Source organism: Globicephala melas, chromosome 3 (assembly GCF_963455315.2).
Source record: "Globicephala melas chromosome 3, mGloMel1.2, whole genome shotgun sequence".
Taxonomy (NCBI): domain Eukaryota; kingdom Metazoa; phylum Chordata; class Mammalia; order Artiodactyla; family Delphinidae; genus Globicephala; species Globicephala melas.
In genome coordinates, this window is record NC_083316.1 from 129,569,465 (window position 1) to 129,592,559 (window position 23,095).

The 23,095-nt window shown below is 46.5% G+C and overlaps 1 protein-coding gene across 1 annotated transcript; it reads right to left on the minus strand.

Annotated features, from left to right (window-relative positions):
- Positions 1–16,991: 16,991 nt before the first annotated feature.
- On the minus strand, positions 16,992–17,450 carry LOC115840732 (glycine cleavage system H protein, mitochondrial-like). Its single transcript, XM_030834037.1, has one exon. It carries the CDS (start codon positions 17,448–17,450, stop codon positions 16,992–16,994), a length of 459 nt encoding a protein of 152 aa, XP_030689897.1.
- Between the last annotated feature and the right edge of the window lie 5,645 nt (positions 17,451–23,095).

Genomic DNA, 23,095 nt, shown 5'->3' on the forward strand with positions numbered 1-23,095 from the left:
CAGCCCCGGCTGCTGTGTGGGGACACATTGTCACCGGAAGGCCTGGAAACAGAATACTAAAGAGGAGGCTGCCCCAGTGTCCAGGTGTGGGATCGTGCGTTCTGGGTCCAGAGAAGCTCTGGGGACCTTGACGGGGAATTTGTGTGTCTTCCCAAGAGGGGATCTGATAAGTAATTTATGGAGCGTCCGTGGTATCTTCTGCAGCCACAGCCATGGTGCAGATCTGAATACACTGCCAGGAAAAGACATCCCTGGACATGCTGTTCGAGAGAAAAAAGCATATTGCACAACTGCACAGATATTTTATGAGCCCAGCTACATAAAATTAAACACTCATTTTTATACCAGTTTATCTACGTATAAAGAGACCTCTGGGAAGATACTCATGGAATTGTTATCAGATTTTTCTGAGAAGCAAAGTGTTTTGTTTTTGCTTTTTTATTACATTCTTTGAACTTTTCTGAGTTAAATTTTTTTCAGTGAGTATGCATCATTTGTACAAGAGCCTAGTAACTTTTGTAAAAAAAAAAGAAACAAAACAGGAGAAGGAAGGAGAGAGGGTGGAACAAGAGAAGGAAGGAAATTAAGAAAATAAAAGAAAGTACAATCTCTCTGTGCCCCTAACCCTGCCACACATAAACGCGCGCGCGCGCGCGCACACACACACACACACACACACACACACGGAATGTGAAAGGCAGCCAGAACAACTCCAGATGTGACTGTCCAAGGACATCACCATAGCCTTGGAGAGTTCCTCTTGGAGAGCGTGATTAATCCTGCTACAACAGGGCTAGGTGCCCAGAGCAAAGATCCTTCACTCCTTGAGAAGCCAGCTTTGAATTTCAGAGGCAGGAAGCAGAGATGGCACCTTTGAAGGCTCCCTCTGGACACACGCACGCACCACATAACACTTGGAAGCTGAGAAGCTGCCTTTAACCACCTGTAGGGAGTTGCCAGTTCATCCAGGTGTTACCGACCACAGTTCTTGGCTTTCCCCAATCAATAGAAATTGACTAGAGGCCAGACAAGAAATTCAGGCAAGGCTTTGTTGGGGCCCCTGCTGCAGCAGCAGCGGGGAGCAATAACAAACAACAGGTTCCCTTGCTTGCTCGCTCCCTGAGGGGGGGGCAAGCTTGTTTCTTATATGGGGTGAGGATAGGGGTGCGTCCAGGGGTAGGGCCGGAGGGATAGCTTAGGTGTTTTGCTCACCCCTTAGGTGGTGTTGTGTGCAGGGGGCATGCTTCCGTGCTTTTGCTCCTGACACCCTGTTTTTGCTCCAGGCTCTTCAAAAGTGGCAGTTGGGTTTTTTGGTCTCTTTGTATCTTTTGGGGGCAGAATTTGCCCAACTGCAATGCACACAGTTATTTTTAGTCCCGTATAGTTTCTTTGTATTTTGTTGCTTGAGGAGAGGTGTGTCCATGTGCAAGCACTGCAGCAAAGGGTCTCAGGTCCCAGCAAAGGTCCCAGGTCCCAGGCCTGTCTCACAGGGGCGGGAGGGAAGTGTCTGAGTAGAAATAAACCAGAGCATGGGATGGACAGGACCTGCTATCTGGAGATGCAGGCTCAGCGGGATGAGCTTGCAAATCTCTCTTTATCCTCAGAATGAAAACTCAGAGCTTACCAGGTGATGGGATGGTCAGGACGGAAAGGAAAGGGGAGAAGGTAGAGCAGGTGTGCTGGTTCGTGGAGCTTAGTGAGCGACTCCTACGTGCTACTATTTGTCCCTTGGTATCTATGATTACAAGCTCCTGGCCCTCCAGATGCGTTTTATTTGACCCACAGTGTTTAAAAACTTTGAATTAGTTGCCAAGTTCTAAAAATTGGGATTTTTTTACATTAATGAATTTCTGTTTTTTTCCTGGAAAATTAGGAAAATCCATTCCCTGGGCTCTCCTTCCCACAGGGGAACAATCAGGTGGAGCCGAGTGGCAGCTTCCCCTTCAGGACTGTGCACTGCTCAGTGACCTCTCATCTCAATTACTTTCCTGGGCCATGTAGGCCTGTGCCTTTGCTACCCCTGATATTTATAACAGCTCCTTTACTCCTTTCACAAACCTGTGATGGAGGAACTATGTGCATTTTATGGAAGCGGAAACAGGCTCAGAGAGGTTACATGACTTGGTCAAGATCACACAGCTTTCAGTAGCAGAGCAAGGATTCAAACCTGACCTCAGAGCCTATACCCTCGGCAGTGAAGCAAAGTCACAGAACGAGGAACTGAGGAGCCAGTGAGTCATCTCCCAAGTTGCTGGCCAGAGTCTCTTTAAGGTTCCTCTTTCCAGAAAGAACTGGTCCTCCAGCTTAGGACACGGTGAGCCCCGGGTGGTAGGCAGCAGGTCCCTTTTGAGTACAAAGCGTTATGGGCACAGCAGCAGGGAGTCAGGAGGGTTTTCTACCTGTGAATTGGGGCAAGTGAGGGAGCCAAAGGGTTTTTAATCTGGGTTGAGACCTCATTGCCTGAGGTGTGGCCTGAGTGAGGGAGGGTGGGCATGACCTGAGTGGGAGGGGCACTGTGTCCCCATCCCCATTTCCATACTTGAACTAGAGTAGCTCGCTGTTTTCTCTTTTCTGTGTCAGGACTCTATTTAAAACCTCCTTTAGGCAAAGGGGGATTTTGCTGCTCAAAAATAATTTGAAAAAATTTGACATTTTGAGTTTGTGTCCAAAAGCCATAGATACATACTTCATGTGTGGCTAAGAAGCTATCACTGGGAACTGTCAAATGAGCCCCATGGGCCATGGCCAGCCTCTTATCTTCAGCTTTCAGGAGGGGCCTCCTGCTAGATTCACCTCCCTGCCATGGCTCCTGAAATGGAACCCGCCCTCCCAGGACTCCAAGCAGGGCCCAGAATTTGTTTGTGTGGATTTGCATAAAAAGCTTCACTGAATGAGATTCACTAAAAGCAGGTGAGATTCACAGAGTCCCCCAGGGCAGTGATTTTCTCTTTGAATTTCATTTTCTCTTGAGAAGCACACACTTCACTTCTCTGGCTTTCTCCCTCCACTGGACCTGCACTCCCTTCCTGTTCCCTTATTTCGATATACCACACACTCATAGACACAGATGCACATGCATGGCATGCACACACGTATACAAACACGTGTGTACGCATGCACGCACACACATAAGTGCTCATGCACAGGCACCCAACAAGCTTTAAGTCACTGAACAAGTGACTGTGTTTTTTCTATCACAGACGATCCTGGAGTTTGACTCTGGCCTAATGTCAGGCTGGGGTGCAAAGAAGAAGCTTCCAGCCCATTACCTGAGAAGCACCTGTCATTGGTTTGGGTATGGCAGTGTGGCTTCCAAGGAGACATTAGTGAGACCCCACCCTGTGTCACTGAGTCAGCCCTCGGAGACTGAGGCTCAGGAATCTGTACTGGAACCTCAGGAGAGTCTGAAGACTGGCCAGCTTGGGAACCCCCGAGGAAACCCTCTCCTTCTGTTCCTAGGTTGCATCTATATTCTTGGCAAAGATCTTCAGACACAATGTCACCCAGACCTTCTCATCTACCCTGTGCATGGTGAGCTACTCTAATAGTAAGGAGTCAGGCATCACCACGGGATGGGGTGGAAGCTCTCAGTGGACCCTCCCAACAGCCTGTAAGCCTAACATGGAGATACCTGCCACTCAGAGACCCAGCCCTGCCAAGAAACCCAAACGGCTCTGTCCCTGGGCACTGAGGATGAAATGAATGGACTCCCCCCACCAACCTGCATGTCATTTCCTGGCTAGACCAGGCACCTTGGGGGCGCTACGTGGGGCTCCCTGCTGGTTAAGGCTGCAAGCCCACTTCTGTCTTGTGGGCTGGGTCCCTCACACCCTCCTCTCCTTCTGTATCGTCCCACCCGCCGTGAGCCCAGTTTGTGCACTTCTTCCTATCTCGCCCACCTGCTCTGTCTCCCAGGTGTCTGCCCACCCCCACCCTACACAGCTCTTGGCCATGTCCACTCCCCTCCAAACCCTTCCCCCAGTAATAGTAACCAAAATGATAACCAACATTTACCAAACACCTATTATGTCCCAGGTAGTGCTATTCACTCCATTTCATTTTCACACACAAAAAACCATGGAGCACTATTGCTGCCATTTTATAGATGAGGAAACTGAGGATAAACAGGGTGAAGCAACCTACTCAAGGTCAAACAATTTGTGGTGAAAAGCCAGGCTTCATATTCAAGTCTGTCTTGTATATTTCATGCTCCTTATTGCTACCTGGCATTATATTACACACTTGATTGGGCTATTATCAATCTAGAATGTGGGTTTCATTGGGGCAGGGACTGTCTTACTCACCACCTTCTATATCAGTCTCTGCCACCTAACTGATATTCAGTAAATATTTGTTAAGTGAATAAGTGAATTGATGGCAAAGTCCGTGCTCTATTTTTAAAACGTTTATTAATTTTCGAAGCAGCAATGCACATGGTTTAAAAAAAATCAAGAAATACAAAAAGTGAAATTTATATCTTCTCCCTAGACATCCTGTTCCCTTCCTCCAAGCTCACATGGCTCTTGTGTATCCTTCCAGAGATATTAGAATATTCTATGCATGTGTGTGCTTGTACAAGCATGTGTGTGATATACCTGTGTGGTATCATACTATAGAAACCACTCTGCCACTTGATTTTTTTCACATAATATGTCTTGCAAATGTTCAAATCAGCATATATCTATACACACACAAACCCCTATGCTATTAACTGTCATGCTAAGCTTCATACCCATCATGTGTGTTCCCCAAAAGTCCCTGGAAACTTTTGAAGTCTGGAGTAGTAAGTGTGATCTGCTATCATGAATGACCTAGAATTTTGGAGCAGAGGAGGGACCTCTGAGATGGTCTGGTTTAACCCCCTCATGTTACAAATGGGGAAACAGGCCCAGGGGATGGTGGTGGTGGGAACAGACATTCCCAGAGTCACGCAGGAGTTAATTGCAGATCTGAGGCAAGAAGAAGGCCTCGGGAATCCTTGGCCAGGCTCCTGCTACCCTAGTCTCCTCTCTGCTTGGCAAGCTCAGAAGAAATCATAGCCAGTTCCCAGCAGAGAGAGTGCCTGATTGGGCTTTGTCAATGGTAGTGCCCTCCCAGGAAGGCTGGGGTGAGAGTGATTATGTAGGTCGCTTGGTAATCAGGAAAGAGAGCTCGAGCCCTTTAAATGCCGGCTGTTTCATTTGGTCCCAGAAGACTGGATTAGCATAGATTGTCTGCACTGAGCTAGAAGATAAAAGGCCCGCACCAAAAGGGAACACCAGCCTGCAAGGCTGAGCCAAGGCACCACACTCTCAGCACAGCCCCACTCTGGCATCTGGGACTTCCTGAGTCCATGGGCAGCTTCCAGGAGCCTGTGCCTTTCCTCTAGTTGGCAAAAATGTGTGTGTGTCGGGGTGGGTAGGTGGAGAAATAAATCAAGAAGCACAGCTGGGGGAGCAAAAATTCAAAGAAAGCAGTCTCTGTTGGGATGAATGCCCTTATCTTCATGTGCATTTCCCAACACCTTCCATCCCCATCCTTCACTTTACCCTACACGCACGCACACACACACACACACACACTCTCTCTCTCTCTCTCTCTCTCTCTCTGTAAGCGACATGAGGGCAGGGACATAGCACACCTTCTTTGCTGTGATTCCCAGTGCCTACTTCAGTACCTGACATGTTAGGTGCTCAATTAATGTTTGTTAAGGCAGTCAACACATGCACACATATATATCATTCCTGCACACACAAACACACACCGTGCACTCCCTCCCTCTGGATCATTGTTTAAACTGTTTTTACTCCCTCACCTGTCCTTTTCCTGCCTGTGGCTGCAGGTCCAGCCTTCTCCAGGAAACCTTCCCCTCTACTCCAGCTATAAGGGCCTCTACTTTCCCTGAAGTTCATGTAGGTCCAATGAATAAAGCATAGCATCTTCCCGCCCCCATACCAGTCATAGTCTGATGGGTATGCATGATTTACAGGACCGATGGGAACAGAGAGTTTAAAAGCCAGACCATCACAGAAAAATCTGTGTTGAAAATATAATTGATACCGTACAGGCAGTAATTAATTCTGTGTTGCCTTTTGTACAGCGGTAGGGTGGGGTAGTGGAGGGAGCCTTGTGTGTATCATCACGGAGACTTGGGTTCAAATCCTGCCTCTGCCACTGGCTAGCTTCCTGATCTTGGGACTAGTTGCTTAGCCTAGTGTCCAGTCCTCATCTATAAAATAAGGGTAATAAGACCCTCCTCACAGGGTTGTGAATATGAAAAGAGTAAGCACTAATAAGTAACCCTGCAAGAACAGTGATTTTTGTCTGTTTTGTTCATGGATGTATCCCAGCACTTAGAACAGTGCCTGTCATGTAGTCGGCACTTGATAAACAGTTGTTGAATGAATTAACATGCAGTAGTAATAAAGGTAGCTACAATTCATTAACCACTCAGCGTGTCAGGCTGCACGCTAAGCAGATAATGTATATTATCTCATTTAATCCTCACCATAGTCCTGGAGGTAGCCCCATCGTTTTTAGATGAAAAACTGAGGCTAAGCCCCAACTTCATAGCAAGTTGTCAGTGAGGATTTATTCCCTTCTCTCCCACAACACACTGTTGTTTCTCTTTCCTCATGTTAGCTTTCTCCCCTCATTCAACCCTCAGCTTTTCAGCAACTGCACCCTCACTCAGTTTTTTCCCTTGAGGATCCTGGCCTTGGGCCCTCTGCTCAGGCTGCAGGGTACAGACTATGCTTATTATCCAGACATAGGCATGGATTCCCATTTACCCCTGTTCCATTTTCCTCACTGGCTACAAAGCAGCTGCCTGTGCTCCGGACCTCATTCTGCACTCTCCTTCTCTGTTCATCACTCTAGCTATTTGCTGACCTCCAGGACTTGGGCATTTTCTGCCTAGACTGAACCTCTGCCTGGAACACCCTTCCTGTCTTCTTCCCTCACAAATGACCAGATCCCTCAGGTTAAGGGTGGCATTCTTTAGGTACCCTTGTCTGACCCCTCCTGTACCATGACAGGCATGCTTTTTCTGTTCCTGCACATCCCCCCACCCCTTCCCTTTGTATTGTCATTGCCTGTTTGCCTGCCTCCCCCTACTCACCCTTATTGACTCTAAGTTCCTATTTGAGACCAAGAGCCTTTCCATCTGGCCTGTGGCTGTATCCCCAACACCTCACATGGTATCTGGCGCAGAGTAGGGCTCACTGACACTTTGTGAGGGAATGGTCTGCTCTATTAGCTGACTTCACACTCTGCCAGGACCCACAGTTCTGCTTTTTTCTTTCCAGTCCCGTCTGCAACCCTGCCAGCCATCCCTTCCTACTGCTGAGCCAAACTTTTGGATTTGGCCCTTCCTCACCAGGCCAGGCCAGTTTCCACCAACCCCGGGAAAATTCTTCTTTACTAGTTTAGAGTTTTTCCAGGCTGTTGGGAAAAAACAGAAGTGTCTTCCTGGAAGGACTATAAAGATCATGTAGTCCAGCCTGTTGACTGTACAGAATGGAAGTGGACTGAGCAAGGGGCAGAGGGACTGCCCAAGGTCACACAGTCTGTTCAGGGCAGGGACAGGAACAAAACCCAGGTTTCCCAGCTCATCATGAAAAATCCTTTCTCTACATTTAGCCTACGGCCCATATGAAGCCAAACCATGGACTTGTCTAGATGGGATTTTACAATCATAAGAATCAAGAGTACACTCTGAATTGGGGATCTCGTATGTCATCAACATTATGTCTCCTGCTCTGTTCCTTGTTGGGGAGCAGGATAAAAAGCATGGGTGGGACTTCGGCATTCTTGCTCTGGCCTCAGCCCTGCCACTGGTCGGCTAGCCGTTTTCCCACTGCTCTTCTTAGTGAACAGTGAACCTGACTATAGCATTAGAGGAAAATAAGGCTGGAAAGAAAGGATGCAGCCCAATCAGGGAGAGTTGGGAGCGTCCAGGTGAGCAAAACTTTGTTGGGAAAGCAGTGGGGAGCCTCTGAGGGTCTTGATGACCTGATGGGCCGCAGCTGAGCCCCTAGGGAACTCTTGGCTAATAAATTTGGGTAGAGAAGCAATCTTTTCACATGAGGCTGTAACCGAACCCACCTGCTGGGAGGCTAATGTCTCAGTATCTCTGCCTCTCAGGTAACAGCCATCTCCCCTAAGGACTCTCATTTCACAAGCTCCGATTTCCTGAGGGAGAGATTTGAGCAAAGCAGAATGGTTCCCCAGGTAAGTCATTAGCGTAGTGCCTGGAATCTCCATGGAGAGCATCGATGAATAAATCTGTCCAGAGAGGCCGGTCCTTGGTAAAACTGGTCATGAGGCTCTAGGGAACTCACCCAGTTTGTGCTGTGGATCCTGGGCTTCCAGGAGGGGCAGTGAGTAGCACCAGAGAAAGGCCCCAGCAGGACCATTTCTTTACGGAGCCCTGACTGCAGGGAAAAAATCATGGTTCCTGTAGGAGAGCTCAGTCTAAGCTAGAATGTTGCAGCACCATTGATGCTTCTGCTACCAACCTAGGTTTTTAAGAGCTGACACAGGGGAAAAAATCTTGGCATGCAGAAGGCAGTCCTGCGACTCATGGGTTGCACGTCCCTGGGAAAGACTTCATTGCTCTGGGCTTCTGTTTCCCTAACTGTTGAAGGAGGCATTTGGCCCAGTTCAAAACAAAGGGGCTCCGGCTCCCCTTTCCAACTCAGATCTGTTGTTAGTGATTGCCAGATGTATTGTGTTAATGACTCTGAGGTTTCATCCAGAAAAAGAGTACAGCTTTCTTTTTTTTTTTTAATTTTTAAAATTTATTTATTTTTGGCTGCGTTGCGTCTTTGTTGCTGCGTGCGGGCATTCTCTAGTTGCTGCGAGCGGGAGCTACTCTTCCTTGCGGTGCGCAGACTCCTCATTGCGGTGTCTTCTCTTGTTGCGGAGCACGGGCTTTAGGCACGTGGGCTTCAGTAGTTGTGGCACGTGGGCTCAGTAGTTGTGGTGAACTACAGGGCTCGAACCCGTATACCCTGCATTGGCAGGCAGATTCTTAACCACTGTGCCACCAGGGAAGCCCAAGAGTACAGCTTTCTGTCAGCTTCTCCAGAAGAGGGAGTTGCCTCATATATTAGTTTCCTATGGCTGCTGTAACAAATTACCTAAACTTTGTGGCTTGAAACAACACACATTTATTCCCTTATAGTTGCCGGGGTCAGAAATCTGAAATCATTTTCGGTGGGCTAATGTCAAGGAATTGGCAGGGCAGGTTCCTTCTGGAGTCTCTGAGGAGAGAACTTCTTTCCTTGCTTTTTTTTTTGTGGCCGCGTTGTACCGCATGCAGTATCTTAGTTCCCCGGCCAGGGATCGAACCCACGCCCCCTGCAGTGGAAGCACAGAGTCTTAACCCCTGGACCACCAGGGAAGTCCCTTTCCTTGCCTTTTTCAGCTCTTAGTGTCCCACTCCTATTTCTTGGCTTGTGGCCCCTCCATCCATCTTCAGATCACATCATGCCAATGTGTGCTTCCATCATCACACCATCTTCTCTGCCTCTGTCTCTTATAAGGACCCTTGTGATCATACTGAAGGCCCACTACCCAGATAATCCAGGATAATCTCTTCATCTCAAGATCCTTAGCTTAATCACATCTGCAAAGTTCCTTTTGTTGTGTGAGGTTAACACAGTCATAGGCTCTGGGGATTAGGCCATGGATATCTTTGAGGAGTAGTTAACCTGCCACACCTGACACATGGCACTCATTTGCAGTCCCTACAATCAGCCTAGAATTAGAACAGGGATGGAATAATGGAATCATTCCAAGTTAGCAGGTGAGGCCTGGCGTATGGGAGCTGTACCAGAGACAGAGATTGCACATGGCATTTTCCGTTGCAGGAACCACGCCAGCCTCATTGACATTCCACATCCCACTGCCTTCTCCTGACACTGTATCATTTACAATGCTCCTGGAGCTAGTACAGTGACTCATTATTATCAGTTAATGAAGCATCTAAGGCCTAAACCCACAGTCAGCGGCTGGGATAGAGTGAGGACAGAGCTGGACTGAAGGGAGTTCTGTAGCTGGGATGTAAACCGGAAGAGACAGAGGCCATGCTGTCCTCGTGTCTTCATTTCACAGACGTTTACTGAGCACTTAGGTTGTTCCAGCAACGATGGGTACAATAAGAATAAGGGCCACAGGGGTGGTCCTGACCCCCAAGAATTCACAGGCAAGTGAGAGAGACAGACAGGTACATGAATACACCAAGACACTCATGAAAAATGCTCAGAAGGAGGTGGGTGTTGGGGAGCCCTGAGGACAATCTCTGCTTCAAAGGAGGAGGGGAGGCCTTCCAGAGGAGGGGGCAGTTGACCCGGGTCTTGAAGGACGACTAGACATTCTGAGGTTGGAAGAGGGAAGGCAAGGCGACTTGGGCAGAAGAAACAAATGCTAAGGGGAGTAGTGGAAAGGCGTGGTTTTTCACTGCGCCTTGAATGACATGCAGAGATCCTCTGGAAGGAGGAGAAGAGAAGCTGGAAAGTTTGCCTTTAGGCTGCAGTGAGGCAAGGCGGTGACATTTGGCTGGTAAAGGGAACTGGGCAGACCCTGTGGGGCAGTCTGGCTTTGGGAATAAAGAGCCAGACCTCACCACTGTCTGAGTACATTCAGGGGGCTGGGCCGGTGGCTGCAAGGAAAGGCCAAATGCTGACGTGGTGAAGACAGACTGGGGTTCTGCCGCTTACCAGCTTTGTGACTCTGGTGAGTTTCTTAACCCCTCTGGGCCTCAGTTTGCTCATCTATAAAATGGGAAAGCTCGTCACCACCTATGAGGATGGTCGTGTGGCAAGGGCCTTGTCTGTCTTGTTTTCTGCCGTATACCTAGCATCTGGCCCATGTTTGTAAACTGAATGAATAATGTCTGGAAATAAACGCTAGGCAGGATGCCTGATGAATAATAAATGTTTAGCGAATGAGCTGATTATTAATTTTAGGGGAGAAAATTCAGTGATGATCTGGGCCAGCCCCCATGTCTCACTGTGTGCTCTCTAATGGTCCTGATAAGTGCTCACTCCCTATGGTCCTGGCGGCCCGGAAGCACAGAAAAGATCCCTGAATCTGGATTGGGGGAACAGGTGGGCTTTAGTTCCAGTCTTGACTGTCACTCATGAACTGTGATTCTGGGGACACCCATGTCCTGGTTTATGCCCTGTGGCTTCCTCCAGGCCACACCCTAACTCAGTTCTGCCTCATCCCAGGCAAGGTCACTGAGGGCTGAGGAAGGACACCAGGCCATTTGCTTCTTGATGAGCTCCATGCCCTTTCCCTCCCTTCTCCACCAGTAGCCGGGTCCATCGACACCCACAGATAGTGAGCTGATTTAGACAGAGGAGGAGAGAGCTGGGTGCCCTTGCCTCAGTTCCACAGAAACACCTGCCTGACCGAGCGGGAGGTTACCTGTATCACCATGATGTGCTTTTCATTAAAGCCGGGCTCCCTCACAGGTAGTCTTTGAAATGTCAATTTTAATTAAAACCCTAATCCTAATAAACACACCGCAGGTTAAACCCAGCCAGAGCAGCTTCCTCCTGGGTGAACTTCTCATGCTTCAGCAGACAGGTTTGTCTCCACTAAGACGGCTTGTTTGGGAACATCCAGTCCATCAGGCAGCTTCACTCAGAGAAGGGTCTTGGCCACGATCCACAACATCACTGACTCCAGGCTTCCAAAAACACAGCCCAGAGTGGAGACAGATGGATGCCTGTCCCACATCAGCGGCTGATATGGAGTTGATGCTCAGTCAAATAGAATCAGAGCACCGTCAGCGTTTGGAGGGGCTCTGGAGATCATCTGGCCCTTCTCATTTCACAGATGGGGAAACTGAATCCTAGAGAGAGAAGTGGACAGAGTCCTGTTTGTGGCAGGAACCCTACCTCCTAGCTCCGTACCCTCCCCACTCGTCACCTGGGGTTGGCCGATTGGTAGCTGTGCCAAACCTTGACCAAATCCATTTCCTTCTGAGCTTCAAGTTCCTTATCTATAAAATTGAAGGGACTGGACTAGCAGGGGTCTCAACCTTGGCTGCACATTAGAATCACCTAGGGAGGTTTTAAAAAGCCCAGTTTCTAGCTCACCTGAGACCAATTCATCAGAGCCTCTGGCATGGGACTTGGACATGAGTGGTTTATAAAACTCTTCAGGTGATTCCAATGTGTCCAGGATTGAGAACCAGTAGACTAGATAATCACTGTCTCTCTTTTGCTCTAAGAGTTTATAAGTTTAGAGTTCCTCAGCCTGCAATCCTCTGTGCATCACACACTCCCATGCTCCCTCCCCACGCCTACCCCACAATCGATTTGAGCAATTCCTTCTCATACCTCAAGTCCCAGCTTAAATATGCCTTCATTAGACTGAGTGAGGGTGGTATCACCTGAGTTCTCCCTCTCTCATAGTCTGAACCGCACTTCACAGTGACTCTATTTTATGCCTATCTTCCCCTTAAGCTGAGCCGCAGCAGAGACTAAGTGTAGTGTACAGACTCTAAGATTGTCCCTAATTATCCTCATCTCCTAGACTCACACCACCCCCTTGAGTCTGGGCAGAACCTTTGACTTGCTTCTAACCCATACAATATGGCAAAGGTGATAGGATATCAATTCTGTCACATAAAGTTACATAAAACTGTCATGTCTGTCATGCTTGGAAACTCCCTCTCTTGCTGGCTTTGATGAACCAAGTGGCTATGTTGGGGAGGGCCACATGGCAGGGCACTGAGGGTGACTTCCAGCCAACAACTAGCTAGGAACTATGGCTCTTAGTCTTAGCCTGCAAGGACCTCAGCCCAGCTAACAACTACATGAGCTTGGAAATGGATTCTTTCCCAGTCACACCTTCAGATGAGATCCCAGCCCTGACTGACATCTTGACTGCAACCTCATAGATGACCCAGCTAAGCTATGCCTGGATTCCTGACCCCCAGAAACTCTGAGATCACAAGTGTGTTTTATTTTAAGCTGCTAAATTTGTGTTTTATTTTAAGCTGCTGAATTGTTACATGGCAATAGAAAATGTATACACTGAGCCTATCTTGTCCAACTGCTATACCCTTTGCATCTAGCACAGTGCTTGGTACATTGTAGGTACTTACAAATGTTCGGCAAATTAATTAAGTAATTAATCAGAATAATGGCATTAACTCCTTTGAATCCAACACTTACCCAACTGTTTTTCCTTTCTTCCTCCTAGTGACAAGCTAATAGCTCAAAATTCAATGTCAGTGCATCAAACAAGGACTGCACTCTCAAACCTTTCACTCTTAGGCAGGAAAGTGGGAAGCACACACTGTTATTATGATGATAACCGTGACCAGCCTTAATGAAATCAACATGTGGTTAAATAACTGTTTGCTGAGTGTAAATTGTTATTGTTATTGTTGGACCATTTCATTTACCTGATAAATGCAGTGCAGCTCTCCAGGCAAGGGAGCAATCATGGCTTTATCGATCCATAATCATTCCAAAGACGCACAGGATGCCATTGGCCACTATGGGTTGGCCTTTGGACAACACTGGCCCTCAAGTTGCAGCCACGCGGGGGCTCTCCCCACACAGCCCCGGCTTTTAGGCCTGCTCAGGTCAGTCACTCCAAGCGAACTGCCAGAAGGCCCAGTTCTGCCTGGGCATTTACGGCCGGTTTTTGTGGTCTGCACAGCAACAGAAACTTCCAAGCGTGAAAAAGCAAAGAGCACAGCCATTTCCCCTGCCAATCTCCTGCTGCTGTGCCCAGTCTCCGCAGGGCTTTGACCGGACTCTGCAGGCTCAGGTACGGCTCTGTGGGGTTATCAGACTTCCCAAGGTCACCTGGGGAATCACCGATAGAGAGTGAGACAGCATCACCAGGTGAGGCCTCACTGGCCTCTGCTTGATTTGAGTGGCTTATCAGGAACACTGCTGGCTGGCACTCTGAGAGAATTCCAGTAAAGTGAATTGTAAGTAGGTCTTGAGAATTGGCTCAGGTGCTCCATGGAGATGGCTGAAAGCACGCTGCAGGTCCCCAGGGAAAGGGTAGGGGGACTTTCTCAGAGAAGATTTTGGCTGATGCTGGGGAGACAGTGAGTGGTCGGAGGTCCCGGGCAGCGAGGACTGTCTGGGCCTCTTTCCTCACCCTCGCTCTGCTGCGTAGTCTCTCCCTCTTCCTGAGTGTCGATTTCCTCACCTGCTTCTGATTATGTCTCAGGCTGGTCATTGCTCCCACCAGCCACCCACCCAAAGCTCACCGCCCAAAGACCCTGGATCCAAGTGACTTGCTTCTTCCTCCCAACGACTGGGCTTGCTGAAGGAGCCCTCCCACGGGGACAGGGCCCACTCACAGCCACGGCAATAGCATTAACAGGAGTTCTCATCTTATGACCACTTAGCACGCGTGATGTGATCGGCCCTTATGCGTGTGATCTCACTTCATACAACAGTTAGTGAGAACGGCTCGTTCCTGTTTTACAGATGAGGAACCTGGGCTTTAATAAGAGGTCTCAAACTTTGCTCCATGTCACACAACACACAAAGGACATTATGTGTCTCTGTATGGCTGACATCTAACTTAAAACTCCCCAATTCTCCTGTGTCCTCACCTCACCTAAATAAGGCTGGTTCCCCAAGATCAGGGTGTAGGTTCTAGAAAAGCAAAAGAATGAAGACTGGGAAGGCAATTGCCTGCTTTTATATTTCAACTGCCTTTGCTGTGGTGACACTGACAGGTACAGAGAGCAAAGAGGAAAAAGCAAGTCCTTTTGCCCTTCTCCAGGCCGGCTCTCTCCTTCTCATGCCCCCCCTGTTGGCAGCTTCTAAGAGGAACTGAGCTGGTGGTGAGCAAAGTGGCTTGCAAGGTCCCAGCCTTAACATCGCAAAGCAGAGATTAGAATTTTGATTTAAAGCACGGAGACAATAGCTTAATAGCACAGATGGGATTACCAAAAGGTCAAGGTAGTGGTTACCTTAAGGAAGGAAGAAGGGAGTGTGCCTGGGGGGCGCCATTCAGGGATGCAGGAGAGCCTCTTTCTAGGGTGCAGGCAATAGTTTATTTCTTAATGGGGCTGGCGGTTACATGGGTGTTCTGTTTATAACCACCCACCATGCTTTTTATACCTATGTTCTTGTACTTTGCTGTGGGTGTGTTATTTTTCACCACTAAAAGTGCTATAGAATTTTTTTTTATGGATAGTTCAAGGAGGAGAAGAGTGTTGCTGTAGGCTGCCAGGTCAGAGCACACCTCCCTGAGGAGGGGATTTTTTTTTTTTTTTTTTTTTTTTGCGGTACGCGGGCCTCTCACTGTTGTGGCCTCTCCCGTTGCGGAGCACAGGCTCTGGACGCACAGGCTCAGCGGCCATGGCTCACGGGCCCAGCCGCTCCACGGCATGTGGGATTCTCCCGGACAGGGGCATGAACCCGTGTCCCCTGCATTGGCAGGCAGACTCTCAACCGCTGTGCCACCAGGGAAGCCCTGAGGAGGGGATATTTGAGCCCAGCTTGAAAAATCAGAGGGACAGGTCATGCCCAGAGCCGTGAACAGCTTTCTAGGCAGAGGGCAATGGGGCACCCCATATCTTATGAGTGCAAGCCTGGTGGCCGTGAGCAGGGTGGCCTGGAGGAATGGGAGAGCTCAGAGGAAGGGAGGCAGCGAGAAGCAGGCTGATGTGGAAATTGTGGGCAGCAAGCAGAGGTGAGCCTGGTTTTAGGGGTGACCCAGGGGCTCAGGTGCAGATGAGGCAAAGCACCCAGAGACAGAGTAGCCCCCTACCTATTGGAGAACCAAGGAGATGCACCTTGCCACTCGGAACATACACTTCCTCAGTCCCGGCCTCCTGGGAAATGTCTCTAAGTGCTGAGAGGTGATCCTGGAAGAAAGAAGCCAGCAGATGGACTGGCTCCAGAGAGAGTCCCTGAGGTTTCTGAACCAATTCCAGTCTGCATCCTTGGAGCTGGCAGAGGCTTCCGGAAAGAACAGCAAGATCTGGTCTCACACTGTCTGGTTTCCCGCTGTCCTTCCTAATTTCCTTCCTCCAGCCTTTCCTTTCTTACTGATCCCTGACTCTTCCATCCTCCCTCTCTCCCTCCCTCTCACACATTAACTAAACACACAATCAGATATACCACCCATATATATAAATATACACACCCACCTGTCTACCTCCTACACACATTATTCACATCCACTTCCCCCCTGCTCTGACACACACAAACTGAAAGACACATAACATATGCAGGTTCATTCATATACATCTCAGATACACTCTTATGCCTGCAGAGCACTTTATTTATTTTTTTTTAACATCTTTATTGGAGTATAATTGCTTTACATCGTTGTGTTAGTTTCAGCTGTATAACAAAGTGAACGAGCTATACATATACATATATCCCCATATCCCCTCCCTCTTGCGTTTCCCTCCCACCCTCCCTATCCCACCCCTCTAGGTGGACACAAAGCACCGAGCTGATCTCCCTGTGCTATGCAGCTGCTTCCCACTAGCTATCTATTTTATGTTTGGTAGTGTATATATGTCCTTGCCACTCTCTCACTTCGTCACAGCTTACCCTTACCCCTCCCTGTGTCCTCAAGTCCATTCTCTACGTCTGCGTCTTTATTCCTGTCCTGCCCCTAGGTTCTTCATAAACTTTTTTTTTTTAGATTCCATATATATATGTTACCATACGGTATTTGTTTTTCTCTTTCTGACTTACTTCATCTGTATGACAGAGTCTAGGTCCATCCACCTCATTACAGATAACTCAATTTTGTTTCTTTTTATGGCTGAGTAATATTCCATTGTATATATGTGCCACATCTTCTTTATCCTTTCATCTGTCTGTTGGACACTTAGGTTGCTTCCATGTCCTGGCTATTGTAAATAGTGCTGCAATGAACATTGTGGTACATGACTCTTTTTTTTTAAGCTGTTTTAAACTAGTTAGGGGTTCCATTTTCACTCCTCAGTAGATTTTATGTATTTCTCATATGCTTTCTCATATGAACTCATTAGTTCATCTAGGTCTGAGTGTCATCTTGATCCGCCAACCATCCTCATAACAAGATTTGTTGACAAGTCCTGGATTTTCTGCTAGAACTTCATTAATTTCAGTTACTTCTCCTGATAGAGGAGAATAGAGTTCACTATCAGTTTTCACACTTTCCAAAGCACCAAATTCCTCTTGTTTGTTCAATTTTGTCCCAACTTCAGGCAGACTACAGTAAACAACATCTCCCAAAGCTTCCTGTGCAAAATTGCTGATTCCCACTGTTCCAACACCGTTTTCTGTTGTTAACCATTCATGTGTGTCTGTGAATTTATGACCCGACAGCAGAGCCGGTCCAGTGTGCTGTGCCCTGATGGTGTGCGCTCGCAGTCCCCAGGGCCGCGGCGGGCAGGGCACGTTGGGCGCAGAGATGGCATGCAGGCTGCAGACTGCGGCCTGCACGCTCCGCGCCACTCGCAGAGCCATGTTCACAGGGGTGCAGAGGGTCTCCGTGCAGCATCTCCATTGAGGTACATGACTCTTTTTGAATTATGGTTTTCTCAGGGTATATGCCCAGTAGTGGGAGTGCTGGGTCGTATGGTAGTTCTATTTTTAGTTTTTTAAGGAAGCTCCATACTGTTCTCCATAGTGGCTGTATCAGTTTACATTCCCACCAACAGTGCAAGAGGGTTCCCTTTTCTCCACGGCCTCTCCAGCATTTATTGTTTGTAGATTTTTTGATGATGGCCATTCTGACCAGTGTAAGGTGATACCTCATTGTAGTTTTGATTTGCATTTCTCTAATATTAGTGATGTTGAGCATCTTTTCATGTGTTTGTTGGCAATCTGTACATCTTCTTTGGAGAAATGTCTAATTAGGTCTTCTGCCCATTTTTGGATTAGGTTGTTTGTTTTTTTCATATTGAGCTGCATGAGCTGCTTGTATGTTTTGGAGATTAATCCTTTGTCAGTTGCTTCATTTGCAAATATTTTCTCCCATTCTGAGGGTTGTCTTTTCGTCTTGTTTATTGTTTCCTTTGCTATGCAAAAGCTTTTAAGTTTCATTAGGTCCCATTTGTATATTTTTGTTTTTATTACCATTTCTCTAGGAGGTGGGTCACAAAGGATATTGCTGTGATTTATGTCATAGAGTGTTCTGCCTATGTTTTCCTCTAAGAGTTTTATAGTGTCTGGCCTTACGTTTAGGTCTTTAATCCATTTTGAATTTATTTTTATATATGGTGTTAAGGAGTGTTTTAATTTTCATTCTTTTACATGTTGCTGTCCAGTTTTCCCAGCACCACTTATTGAAGAGACTGTCTTTTCTCCAGAACATGGTATATCTCTCCATCTCTTTGTATCACCTTTAATTTCTTTCATCAGTGTCTTACAGTTTGCTGCATACAGGTCTTTTGTCTCCTTAGGTAGGTTTATTCCTAGGTATTTTATTCTTTTTGTTGCAACGGCAAATGGGAGTGTTTCCTTAATTTCTCTTTCAGATTTTTCATCATTAGTGTATAGGAATGCAAGAGATTTCTGTGCATTAATTTTGTATCCTGCTACTTTACCAAATTCATTGATTAGCTCTAGTAGTTTTCTGGTAGCATCTTTAGGATTATCTGTGTATAGTATCATGTCATCTGCAAACAGGGAAAGCTTTACTTCTTCTTCTCTGATTTGGATTCCTTTTATTTCTTTTTCATCTCTGATTGCTGTGGCTAAAACTTGCAAAACTATGTTGAATAATAGTGGTGAGAGTGGGCAACCTTGTCTTGTTCCTGATCTTAGTGGAAATGGTTTCAGTTTTTCACCATTGAGTGACGTTGGCTGTGGGTTTGTCATATATGGCCTCTGTTATGTTGAGGTAAGTTCCCTCTATGCCTACTTTCTGGAGAGTTTTTATTATAAGTCGGTGTTGAATTTTGTCAAAAGCTTTTTCTGCATGTATTGAGATGATCATATGGTTTTTCTCCTTCAATTTGTTAATATGGTGTATCACACTGATTGATTTGCATATATTGAAGAATCCTGGCATTCCTGGGATAAACCCCACTTGATCATGGCGTATGATCCTTTTAATGTTCCTGCAGAGCACTTTAAAGTTCAACTTTCAAGTCACAGCAGCCCCATTTTACTTGTGAAGAACTTGAGGCTCAGAGAGGTTAAAGAATGTCTTCAAGGTCAGGGAGCTGGGAAATAAGAGTTTGGACTCGCACTCAAGTCTGCCTGATTCTGAATGTGCTTCGGCTGCACTCTGCTATCCCTGTACATGCAAACACACACACACACACACACACACACACACAGGCACACTGCAAACACGTCCAGATACTCTCTGATTACATTCTTCTCCACATGCCCAAACACAGAAAGAAAGTTCACTGACATGTTGCCAGTGGGTCTAAGGAAGGATCTGTCTTTTTGAAAAACTTCTGGCTTGCTTGTAACCAAGGCTCGTAAACTGTACATAGCAGTTTCTCAGAGATATCCAGACAACTTGGTTCAATAGATTTGCTCTGACATGTAGAAAGCAAAAGGTAAGGATGAACATTTGGGTTGTGTGTTTGATTTTTGCAGCCCTTCCTGTCTTGTCTCAGATTGTCCTTCATTCTCACAATAACCCTGTAGGTAGTCATGGAGGAAACTATTATACGCTTTTAACAGGTGGGGAAACTGGGAGTCAGGGTGTTCGAGGGTAACCCAGATGCCTCCAGCTCCATAATTGTCTGGGGTCCCACTTCTCTTCGATGCCCAATAACCATAGTCCAAGCTCCCTTCTACCTTGCCTTCAGGAAGTCCACTGCACATCTTCCCAAGTGATGTTATGGGTACCCAGGAGGAATGGTTAAATGTTCTAGCCATCTCTCCTGGCTGTCCCGTGTCACGTCCTACTTTGAGCAGTTCTTTGCTCTGCTAGACATCTCTGACTGCCTCATGACCTTCGCTCTGGATGTCTGATCTTCTCCTTTCTAAGGTAAGGACACCAACCCTCCCTTAATTCTCAAAGCACATCTCTTTGGGTGCTTTTTTGGCTCTAAGTAACAGAACACCCAACTCAAATAGGCTTAAACAATAAAGAACACTTTATTCTGCTTTATAACCAGAAGTTCCAAAGTAGGGTAGTTCCAGGGCAAGTTAATTAAGAACCCAGGTTCTTCCCACTTTTCCCATCTGCCATCCTCATGCATTTTGGTTTTGTTCCAAAGTGAACTATGCTTTCTCTGGGTCACACGTTGGCTGACACTATTCCAGGCATCATTGGTAGAAACAACACTCAACAAAGAAGAGGTCTTTTCTTGCTGTATGTCTGTTTGTGTCATTGGACAGAACTTTGTCACATGAGGAAATTTTCAGTGTGACTAACACGTTCATGATTTGGATTATAATGATGGTTTCACACATGTGTACATGTGTCCAAACTTATCAGATTAACTATGAGCAATTTTTTTTTTTTTTTTTTTTTGCGGTACGCGGACCTCTCACTGTTGCGGCCTCTCCCGTTGCGGAGCACAGGCTCTGGACGCACAGGCTCAGCAGCCATGGCTCACAGGCCCAGCCGCTCCGCGGCATGTGGGATCCTCCCGGACCGGGGCACGAACCCGTGTCCCCTGCATCGGCAGGCAGACTCTCAACAACTGTGCCACCAGGGAAGCCCACTATGAGCAATTTATCATATGATAATTATGGCTCAGTATAGCTCTTTCAAAGCTATCTACTTAAGTAATGAATCAATATTGCAAAGAACTGAATGTCTGTGTCCCCCACACACAATTTATATGCTGGAATTCTAATCCCAATGTGATGGTATTTAGCGGTGAGATCTTTGAGAGGTATTTAGGTCATTATGAGGGTGGAGCCCTCATGAATGGGATTAGTGCCTTTGTGAGAAGAGGCCAGACAGGTAGCTAGCTCCTTCTGCCATGTAGGGATACAACAAGAAATGGGCAGATGCACCCCAGAAGAGGTTCTCATCAGAACTCAAAGATGCTGGCACCCTGATCTCACACTCTGAACCTCCAGAACTGTGAGAATAAATTTTGTTGTTTATAAACTACCCATTCTATTCTATTTTGTTATAGCAGCCTGAATTTAGACTTACGTTCTCCTGGTAAAAAGTTAAGACATAATATATAAAGCTAAAATATCCTTTTCCACCATCCCCCAGTCCTTCTAGGTATCAGATCAGTATGTATCTTCCAGATCTTTTTCTATATATTTATAAACATAATGGTAGCCATCGAATGTATATAGTATCACCTACTTCCTTGTTGTTTCTGTTTTTACACAAAAGTCACACTGTATGATGATGTTGCACCTTGTTTTTTTTGAACACAGTACTTCTTGGGGGTCTTTCTCAATCAGTATTTAGAAATTCATCTCATTCTTGTTAACTTGCAAGATACAGATCTATCACAGTTTATTCAGACATACCTCTCTGATGAACTTTAGTTTGTTCCTAACTTTTCACTATTTGAAACAATCCTACAACAAGCATCCTTGGACCCTCCTTTTTGTGCAGAGTCCCATGACTTGGATCACAGGGCATCAGGGTTTGTACAATCTGAATTACCCTCCAAAGTGGCTGCACCCACAAGCAGTGGTTAGAGCACATATTTCCCCATACCCTTACCAACATCTGACATTATCAAAAAATTTTTTTGCCATTGGATGGATTAAAAAGATATGTCCTTTTTTAAAATTTGCATTTTAGGGGGAATTTTCTCAGAAAAATAGATTCCTGAGTCCCATTCTCAAGCATCCTGATTGGAGGCTCAAGAATCTATGTGATTTACAACCTTCCCAGGTGATGCACAGAGAGGTTTTGGAGCTAGTGCCTGAGGACCAGCGATGTCACTTCCAGATCTGTTGTTCTATGATCCTCGAACTCCTGCCTTCTCCTAAGCCCATGACTTGTTTAGGCCCAGTGTCTATACCATCTCTGCCACTTATGACTCTGTTTTCTCCATGAGGGAAGATTTTTTTTAAGACAGAGGAAGTCCTGGCAACTATGGCCATTTACTAAGTTGGCCCTTGGAGCCATATTTCAGATGTCACTGAGGAAATTCTACCTGTCAGAAAGAAGGGACTAACATGTGCTAAGAATCTAATGGTTTCTAGATAAACATACTGGGTTTACTAGACACTTAACTTCCCCGTGGTCATTTAAACCTCACAACAACCTTGGGAAGTATTATTGTACCCATTTTACACATGAGGGGACTAAAGTTCAGAGAGACGTAATAATTTTCCCAAGGTCAGACAGCTACCTAGGGGCCCCTGTTCCAGCTCTGTTGGGCTCCAAAGTCTGTGCTCTTTTCATTGTATCGCTTCCCTGCAAACTAGGGTGTCCTAGTTCCTAACTTCTGGAAGTCTCTAGAAAAGGTGCAAATATTTCATGGAACAAGTATTATTTTATCTTACTTTGCATGGAGTAGCTTATTTGATTCAGTCCTGGAGAATTTGTTCCTGAAAATATGGACTGGAGGATAGATGGACTGGGGGTATGAAAGAGAATGATTACGTTTTACCTCTGATCATCCCTGCTGCTTCCCTCTTCTGGGATTAATGTGGAAGAAGAAAAATAGAAAAATGGCTTGTATCACAGAATTACAATCAAGTATTCAATTTCTTGAGCTTTTTTTCTAACTGAGAATTATAAAAGAACAGCATATACCAAATAACCAAGTATCCACCATCTAAAAATGACAATTCAAAAAATATTTGTCAAATTTCTTAAAAATAAAATAAGCAACATATTGCTCATCTAAAGATGATTTCATTTTCTCTCCACCTCATCTCCCAGCAACCTCAGTCAGAAATTGGATTACCTCTGCCAAATCTGTTTTACATTTTCGGCTGTAAGTATGTGTTAAACAACATGTATCATGAACAAATAAAAAAATTAAAAATTGAGTATATAAATGGTCTTTCACTGTAACTTTTATTCGGCTCCCTGCTTTTCTTCTCTTTATGCTATACCACTGAGAGCTCTTTAAAAGTTAAGAATCGTGGGCTTCCCTGGTGGCGCAGTGGTTGAGAGTCCGCCTGCCGATGCAGGGGACACGGGTTCGTGGCCCGGTGCGGGAAAATCCCACATGCCGCGGAGCGGCTGGGCCCGTGAGCCATGGCCA